Source organism: Typopeltis vanoorti, chromosome 10 (genome assembly GCF_054136105.1).
Source record: "Typopeltis vanoorti isolate ZY-2024b chromosome 10, IOZ_Tvanoo_1.0, whole genome shotgun sequence".
NCBI lineage: Eukaryota > Metazoa > Arthropoda > Arachnida > Uropygi > Thelyphonidae > Typopeltis > Typopeltis vanoorti.
In genome coordinates, this window is record NC_143558.1 from 80,363,386 (window position 1) to 80,373,531 (window position 10,146).

At 32.6% G+C, this 10,146-nt stretch overlaps 1 protein-coding gene across 1 annotated transcript in view; it reads left to right on the top strand.

Moving 5' to 3' along the window:
- LOC150102536 (IDLSRF-like peptide) overlaps nucleotides 1-5,642 on the top strand; it is a 166,017-nt gene extending 160,375 nt beyond the window's left edge. Inside the window, exons 3-4 of the mRNA XM_090399481.1 lie at nucleotides 4,665-4,817; nucleotides 5,449-5,642. Of these exons, the coding sequence (XP_090255607.1) occupies nucleotides 4,665-4,817; nucleotides 5,449-5,642 (347 nt within the window). The remainder of the gene's footprint in view (nucleotides 1-4,664; nucleotides 4,818-5,448) is intronic.
- The last annotated feature ends 4,504 nt before the right edge of the window (nucleotides 5,643-10,146 follow it).

Sequence of the window (10,146 nt, forward strand, 5' to 3'; positions counted from 1 at the left end):
TACGATTTTCAAATCGATTTCAATTTAAAATATACTAAACCTATACTAAATATTTTATAACTTAATTTTTTAATATAGTGGTTTTTGTTTCCAGTTATTTCTCTCTCTCTTCATAAAAGAATATAAGAATTCTCATTTGAAAACCAAAAAATGACGAAACGAAATTTTGCTGTCATAACTGGGAATTATTAACTATGACGTCAATATAAGTTTATATTTTTTTCTACAGGATTCTATATATATATATATATATATATATATATATATGCACATTAATTTACATCGAAATTTTTTATGAGTAGAATTGTTACAAAAAGGGCTCAATTCGGAACCTCTTTATTCGATTAACTACATTTCCTTAAGTAAAATTATAATTAATAAATATATTCATGTGCAACTAAACAATGGTGTGTGTCTACTGTACTGTAAAATTTCTCTCTAAGTGCTGAAGGGGGGGGGGAGGACACGCAAAATCGCTAGTGAAATTTTCTGGGTTATCCATCGAAAGCTGGTTGTGGTTGGTCACTGAAGATCTTTAATAAGTAATAGCTAAATAGCTCAATGGATATAAATTATGCAAATGACTGCTTTTAAAGATGATTAAAAAATAATTTACATCGATTCCAGCATCTGAACCAACAGAAATATAGATAATGGGCATACATTTTCTGAAAAGCAATCGTAAAATTGCTATGTAAAATATTACAGGATATCGCTTTATTTCTTTAGATCTTTAATGGAGGTTTCAGCTATTCTAGGAAGCATTTTGCATCCTGTAGTTAGTGATTTTGATTTTTGATTTTGCCCATACCCGCGCTACATTTTTCATTTTGTTTACTTCCGGTTGCTGCCTACAAATATATAATCTATAGACGAATATAATAACAATATGAAATAAATTCTCCAAAAGGTAGAGTTAATTATTTGTAGATTAATGAAAATTCTTTTCATGGTTAAATCGCATTATGATTAAGATAACGGCACTCTTATTGACATAATCTTATGCACATTAAGCGACACATTTTGCTATAATGCTTACTTTTGAAATTAGAAAATCAGATAATTAACTAAAGCAAATAACACACACACACACACACACACACACACACACACACACACACACACACACACACACACACACACACACACACACACACACACACACACACACACACACACACACACACACACACACAAAAAGATTGAAATGAAAGTAGTTACAAAATAGTTAAGTAATGAAACAAAGAAGGTATCATCGCTTACTCAGTGATCTGTTGAATTGTTATAATAATTAAGATTGGAAGTGTCTCAACATCTAATTAGTGATTTTCAAATTGTGTAAAATCAAGCCTTAGTTTCAAGGCTTGATTTTACAAGTGGTACCATGTGAGCCGATGACTTCGCTAAATTCTTTGAAACGACGGGCAAACCAATATGCTTCTGAATAAGATAATCCATAGAATAACTGTTAGAGGTGACCTTAGATTTAACTGGTATTTAAAGCTGGTTTTTTTTTTTTTTTGGTGTATTCGTTACATCACTACAAAATTTTTCTTATCTTCGTTCAGTTTGATCCATATAAGACTTGCCGAAAATATACTGAATTACATTCTAGATATTCAATTGTTATACCGTATTTTTTTTAGAGATTTTGTTTTAAATTTTTCACTTAAATACCAATGTAAAGAAAACACAACCGCTGTAAATTTTAATTATATATGCTCTTCGAAATGCGTAATGTGCTGAATTTTTATAAGCTTGGTTATTATCATCATTGTTTGATTGAACTTAGCCTTCACTAAACTGTTCATGCAAATGACGTTTATTTATTTAATGAATAAATTTGTTATTCGTTTATTTATTTATTTATTTTTGCTCATTCCTGTGTATATGCAGATAAAAAGCAATCATTGTTTAGTTAAGAACAAAATCAACAAGTATATCTTATTTCTCAAGGTATCTAGCCATAATCATATGACTATATATATATATATATATATATATATTAGAAACATTAACATAAGGTGTTAGTAAATAAAATGCTGTGGCATATGATGAATTTTTTTTCGCACACATTTGTCTTAAGTCGATGTCAAACAATAACTCATGTCATGGTGACAGTTACATTAATATTAGCTAAACCCGGAGATGAAACTCAAGCCACCGCTGGCTTGAGTTTCATCTCCGGGTAATTCCCTTTTTTAAGATATCGTCATCTCTTATACACAACTGATTAATTTGGATTCATGTTTCGAACTAACCGACTTTTTTTTTTACTTAAAACATCATTAAATCTGCAACAGACATGATATTTAAATTACCACATATGAAGCTTTTGTCTGGGAGAGCGTCTCTTGGTCGAAATAAACTTCGCCTGCCCACCATTGTTTACTCCCCACATCTAATAATAATTCCTCTGTTGTATCCATTTCACTAATGAGACTGGGGATTAAGGTTCGCAGATAGGGAAATAGCTTTACGCTCACTTATCATTACAGACGTACGCTATTTTCTTCCCTACCCTGGACATTAAATAATTCAAACAGATGAGGTGAATTTTTACTCTCAGTAAATATATTCACTCTTCTATTCATGGTAATGATGGATACCTTTTGTTCTCTAACCACATATTGTTTCCGTATCGGAAACTGTACGAATAAATTTTCCATTTCATATCAGGTGCACTGCAAATCGAATAAATTATTCATTAGTTCGCTTATCTAGAAAGCACGGGGATTCGAAATATACAAAGCATCTATGGATTTAATCGGATTATCGGTCTTTGGGATTTCACTGTCACATTCATCCAACTGCAGGATATCATTCGTCAAAATAATTTCATTTTGTTACATTTTTGGCGCTTAATACAAGCTATATATCGATTGCGTCTCTTTGCTGTCAGTACGCGTGTTAGTACACACACGCACGCAGTCACACACACGCACGCAGTCACACACACACACACACACACACACACACACACACACACACACACACACACACACACACACACACACACACACACACACACACACACACACACACACACACACACACACACACACACCTATATCTCTGTGAAAAATATTAAGGATCTTTGTGTGTGTGTGTGTTATTTAGTCGTTTTTTCAAATTTAGTTGTTATTTTGTTCATTTTCGTTCCGGAATGGATGAGTGTATATTTGAGATAAACAAATAATTTTATTTGAGAGATTTCATTTTCGTTTGCATAATATTGAATGGCATAGCCGGATATGAATCGATAATAATCGATCATTTTAATCATATACTCACCAGTCGAACTGAAATGATAATCAAAGTGAAATCCTTGCCAGACCTCAATATCTGGTTTCTACATCTTATTATCACCCTCGAGAACCCATATCCATTATGATGAAGAAGAAGAAAAAAGAAAAAAAAAGTACTGTAAGAGATGAACTTCTTTAGATAACCCGATGGACTGGATTTATAGCTTGCATTAGATCCAGTCTATCTCTATCGCGTACAGTTCGTTCCTTACAGTAAGTTTTTTTATTCCACAAATTAAATAAATCTGCCAGAGAACACACACACAATTCATAAGCATAATAAAATTGTAACAAATAAATGTAATGAAACATGTGCTGTAGTAATCAAGATGATGTGCATCACCTTAATTAATAGTTAATAATCGGAATGAAAAGTGTGAGATTAATAGCCGATTAACTCTGCGTAGTCAGAACAGGGAAATTTCCCATATTATCCAGGAAAGCAGACTCTTGTTTGTTTGTTTTTTTATGTCACTTACACTTATCATCCTTTATAGGCATCCAATCGGTAATGCAATCCTAAATGTAATTGCAAATATCCATGCTCTCCATGGGTTCGAACCCAGAACGATTTGTTTAGGAGCGGAGTGTTATCCACTCTTTTGCCCAGACCTGTAGGAAACTGCATATTAAGCCACTTGAGTATTTAATTACTGGTTCAGATAAGAAGACCATCAGTTTTAAATTTTTCCATGAAATCCTGAATTAATCATCTCTTACAAGCTATTAGGAACAGTTTTCAAACAATAGTCCGCTTTCTACGGTTTTTGGGGAGCTGCTTTCATCGGAATGCTCGTTCTTCAGAAAATGCTGATTAAAGGAAGAAAACATTCTGACGATTGCCTTCAACATGGCTGGTGATGTATCTATTTAAGTTATGTTTATTTATCTTCTGGCTATACTGTCTAATTATTCCATTCTAAGTAAAATATGGCAGTTTCTGAATTTCTGGAAGTTATAACAAAAACGTTTTAGAAAGAATGTAATCGAACCAATTCATCGCTTGCTCGTTTATTTGCTCTCATTAGAACTTCCCTCTTTCGATGTTTAATAACATGTATTGTCTAATAGTTGGACTGAATAATACCGCACAGAAATTCCGCTCTCTGGATATTTTATCGCCTGGCTTTGAATAGAGCCCATTCATTGCATGATAGAATAACTAAATAAGTTACTCTGTCTTCTAGTGATTAAAAAACGACAAAATAGGATAATTTTAATTGAGCAGCTTTCACAATGCTAAAAAAAGTGTGAAAATTTCTATAAATCATTTTTTTTCATACATTTCGTTTTTTTCTTATATTTCACACCATTAAAAGTCTATTGCTAACAGGCATGTATCTTTTCTGCCTTCAGCTAGACGACCTCCTGTAGAAGAAACAGCTAATTTCCTGCAAACATTGCTAGCCAGCCATGGTCCCAACTACCTGGAGAAATTATTTGGAAGTAAGGCACGAGACGCTTTAGCCCCTCTAGGAGGAGTTCAGAAAGTTGCTATAGCTTTATCTGGTAAGTAATGTAACTTTGATGCCATAATAAAACGGATGTATGTATGTATGTATGTATGTAAGGATGAGAGAGAGAGAGAGAGAGAGAGAGAGAGAGAGAGAGAGAGAGAGAGAGAGAGAGAGAGAAATAACCATTTGTCGGAAAATCTTATTATTTATAAAAATTTACATTACTGCAAGTATTAACTCTATCCTAATGTAAATGATATAATATACAGAACTGTTACGCTAACAAAATATACATAAGCCTGTATCAACTGCAAAATCGTTAGATGTTAGGTAAAAATCTAAAAGATAAGATGGAAACCTTTTTTATTAATTTCTCAAGCGACAGCAGTTTTCTGAAAGTTCTATTATCAATGATACTAACACACTAACAATATAATGAACACGTACTTTATACAAGAAATGGATCCTTCTATCAAGAAAAGAATTTGGAGGAATCATGCAAATTTCGTTTATCTGAGGTAAAAACACTGACAACTGCAATTCGTATTCTGTTTTAAGTAGGAAAAGTAAAACTGGGATAACTGAAAGCAAGGTATACAATAAAAGTTACGAGAGAAGTTCATAAAGAAATTTGTTGCAAAATGTCGAAAGTTTCTAATTGTTGTTGTCCTTTTTATTTCCAGAAAGCGAAACGTTGGACGACTTCGGAAAGGCGCTACATTTAATGAGATCGGATGTGGAACATCTGAGGACTGTTTTCATGTACGTGGAGACAGGAGATTTTACTCAGCTCAAGGCCATGGGTTTTCGAGATTCCGAATTGGGAGATGTCAAGTTTTTCCTGGATAAGCTGGTCAGTACTGGATTTATGGATTAAATTCAACTGTCGGTGCAGACGGGTTCTCCTAATGTCCTCTCTCCACGGGAAAACACCCAAAACGAATATATATATGAAGAAGCCTTTACAAGTTCCATCTACAGATCTCCTTTGTTTTCAGTTGTGAACGCACGCTTCAAGTTTCTACTACAAATTGAGATAATTTTGATGTATTCATTCTGTCTGACTGTATCCCATAGAACAACAAGAAATGCTCAGTTTTGAAACCAAGCAATATCGTTTCCTATTTTGTAATCCAGTCTGTTCGAGCTGTTTATTTCTAACTAAACGGCAGTCAACAGAGTTGTGCATCTCTCTTCCATTCCACGTATTCTTTCAGTCTTGCGACTGCAAATGTTCGAAAGCGCTGAAGGTCAAGGATTATGGAAGAGGTGAGCTGTTATTTCGGTTATTAAAAAAACCTGTCACGAATTTGCAGTATATCACTGGGGAAGGAACATATCGAAAGATTCTTAGAATAAACTGCCTCTCTTTTTATCCAGTTGTCATACAGATTCATATGTGTTGTTCTGATTAACAACGTGATGGTTTTATCCTTGGCACACACACACAAGCATGCATGCATTCACTCGTTGTCTATAACAAGGTTGTTTGGTCTTCTCCAGATCACTATTTCAAGCTGTTCTTACTAATGCTTGCAGCTCTCTGGTTGTCCTCATGCAATGATGTAAAACTATGTTAAATACTATTATTACTTATTGAAATATAATCTATCAATAAATTTAATTCGTTGTATGGAATGGAATTTTAACTGTGACCATCTAATTCGGAAGCTTTTTCTGCTGTCTTGGCTAATGGCTGTGATCTGTATATAAGAGAATGTATAACTTACGTTACAGATATGATTATGCTCCTCGTCATTCTTCCTCTGTAGATGATTGCACGGTTAATAAATTTAATCCTGCCCCCGTGATTTTTCGTCGCTATGTACATACATGCATTCTATTTTTTTAGGTTACTTAAAAGACCGCGAACTTTCAAAATGAAGCTCTGTGTTATGGTTCTTTGTTTGCCTTAAATCTACTCACGCCTTATATCATGTTATGTAAATATCTGTTTCACTGATGTGTGTTGACGTTTGGTCTGTTTCAACTAAAACACCCATCAAATAACTGTTGATCAGTAATATGGCTAAGCCTACAAAGGCAGCTATGTGGTTTTAGCATTGTATATGTTCCGGTCATATTTTAAGAATTGCAATAAACTTGCTCTTCATATAATTGAAAATATCTGTTATCACTACAGAAATGTTTCACTGGCGTTATTCAGTGCAATGAAACTATACCTCGAAAGTGTTTTTCTACTTTATTTCTTCCTGATTTTAAGACAGCCTCTCTTTGTAACTGCGAAAGGAATTTTGTTATAGCAAAGTACACACATGCCAAAGTATTTGGATATCACTTTCTAATCCTACTAATACGCATATTACGCGTTATATAAATAGGTATCTGCTGTATGCAGTTCCTTTCAGTTAAGGATTACATTCAGAGAAGATTCTAGTGATCACTGCAAACTTGGTCTGTATTAAAATTAAGATACAAATCCCTTAAGAATCCATTTTGAAAATACGAACAGTATTAGCGTTTTGGTACAACAGACTGACAGAAAAAAAAAGTATTTTTGCTAAAATATAATACATTAATGGAACTAGAATATATTTAATAAAATAATTAAAATAACCTTAATCAAAAGAAAATTAACAGCTTTAAATGATGATTAATTAATATTTCCCTAAAAAGCCTATACCCAGAGAATTACCACCAGAATTAGGATTATACAGCAGTCACTATGTTTGTTTTATAATCTGTCATCGTACTATTCTACAGTATAATTATATATATAGTACATTTTACTCTACGTATCATTATAATTCAGTACAGAAATGGATTAAATGATTTATTGAGAAAAGGCCACACAACGGATTTGTATACTATTTAGAATTTCCATCTTTCAAACAATGGTGAACCATTGATAAAATAAAATAGTTGAAAGTCTGGCCACCAAAATGATCGGAATTTTGCATTTTGTTAACTGATACAATTATAATTTATCAAAGAGGAAAGTTAAAAGTTCAAAGCTGAAGGTTGAAAGAATGAAAAATGAAAGTAAAAGTCGAATTTCAATCTATTTCTTGTGTAATTTCCTTGGCTTGGACTAATATCAAGTGCTAAATTCGGAAGTGCTAAATTTTTTTCACTAATATCCTAAGCCTTTATAATAATTGCGTACGCTAATGATGTTCTGATTATTCAGATGTTCGCCGGAGGACGCATTTAATACACTTCAGTCCTACAAACATTCGAAATGTAAATGTTCATCTTATAAGAATGGATGGTGTTGACTTCACTGGTTACATTCTGACTGCAGAATAGCCTCTGATACACAGGATCAGAATAAAAAATACTTTCTATTTTAAAGTGTTGTATTTTAGTAAATAGTTATACAGCAGGGAATGGTGATTGTTTTTACAAATATCAAGAGATTCTCAAGATTTTTTTATTGTGGCGATAGTTTTGAATCTTAAGTCGTTTGATGTGAAATGGCGTCAGCTATTTCACTTCGAATTTTTCCTCATGAAAATTTCCAATGAAATTTCTCATCTTCATTTCCTGTGAAATATTCAGAACATAGAAATCGTGATGAACAAATAAACATTCAAAAATTACATGCTCCCTGACAATCAAAGTGTAAATAAAGAATAATAGTCCTTTACTTTTTGTTCATTAACAAAATGAACTTTCTTATCTATTATAATTACTCACTCACAAAAATGGGATCGAATCGGGACCACCAGTCAGTGTTCATGTATAGTGATGCAGCCATCGCAAGTCTGTGTTGGTCAGAATTCACGGTCCACTCTTTCATTCAGTGCGTGTTATAAAAGTGGAGTGGTTGGTGAACCAGGAATTCCATTACAAAATAGTTCATGTTTCCAACCTTGCCTGCAGCAGGAATCATAATCATTGTTATATTTTTATCATCTGGGTCTATTTCCTCTCTACTTTTTCTATGTTGCTAAAGGAAGGGAGGGGATAGAACGGAAGGAAAGTAATTTCATATTTCTATATTTTATTATTCCATGTTATCGTTTAAACTATACTTGGGCTAGTGGTTCTCTAATCTGAAATATGGAACATAATCAAATAGGAAAAAAAAAGAGAGGTTACAATGCCGTGATTTGAACGTACTAGTGAGGAAAATGTTTGGCCAAATCGAGGACCAAACAAAGGTAAAAGTAACTGTAGAAGAACCAGTAACGAACTACACTTTTAAATGATTCCTCACCTATAATCTAACTTCATAAAAATATATAAATATATAAAATAAACACAATAATGCTATCAATTTTATAATAATTGAAAACTTTGAACGCCTTTATTTTTATTTTTAAGAACATCACTACCAATATTCTTGCCGTGAGTTTTCTCTTTCATTACAATTTTACAAATAATCATTTTTTACAAAATTATTATTTGTAATAATAATAATCATTTAAAAAAGTAATAATTTTTTATTACAAAATGATTATTTGTAAAAAGTTTTTGGATGAATAATTTTCCTCTGACTACATCAATACGTTACAAGGCGACAAGTTAGGAAATATCACGGACTGATTTATCTTGGCCAGAAATTGGCGTTTAGAATAAAATTGCCGTTATGAAAATGTGTTTCTGAGTGATATTTTATTTCGATTTAATAAATATCATAAAGTGCAATTCAGGCATACATAATTACCTAAAAAACATGTGTTTGTTTAAAACATCACATCCAATATAGTAAAAAAGTGAATTGGGTAATTTGACTGGTACTTATAGTTGCATAAAACAGTATCTCTATGACAAAATAAGATTTTAAAGAAAAGACAATGAATAATCTTGACAGTGAAATATGCACTTCACATATAAATTTAACTTGTATATCTCCTAATAAACAACTATAAATACAAGTTAAATGAACTTAACAAAAAAAAGAAAAAAGAAAAAACGAAAGAGTCTTCTGATTTTTGCATCTGCCGCTTAATTCGAAGGGCTAATATTAGTAGTCACTGGTTCGAATTATTATTAGTTGCTTGCTGTTTAATTACTTAGTTCTAATCTTGTTTAAGACGCGAAGAGGCTTGATGCATTTATAAAGGCTCTTGGATCCTTAGACCAGATTAAGGCCTTTCATTTTAAGGTAAGTTACGGAAGTAGGAGAAGTTTTGCTACACGAAAGTCGAATTTTCTTTCTGCAAAATAGCTGACTGGTATCGGAGAATACACATTGGTCACAAAACCTTAGTTGGTTCGTCTCAAAAACCAGTCTGGGTTGTATTCTGTGTGTAAATCACGTTTCTCACATCGAACACCAAATTCCGCTGCATCGTATAAATGTTAATGAATATGGTATTTGGATTATCCACAAGTTGATAATTTAAAGGATTGAAGCTCTAATGAAATTAAAGGAAACTACGAAAAACGAATATACTATATTTCAATATTCT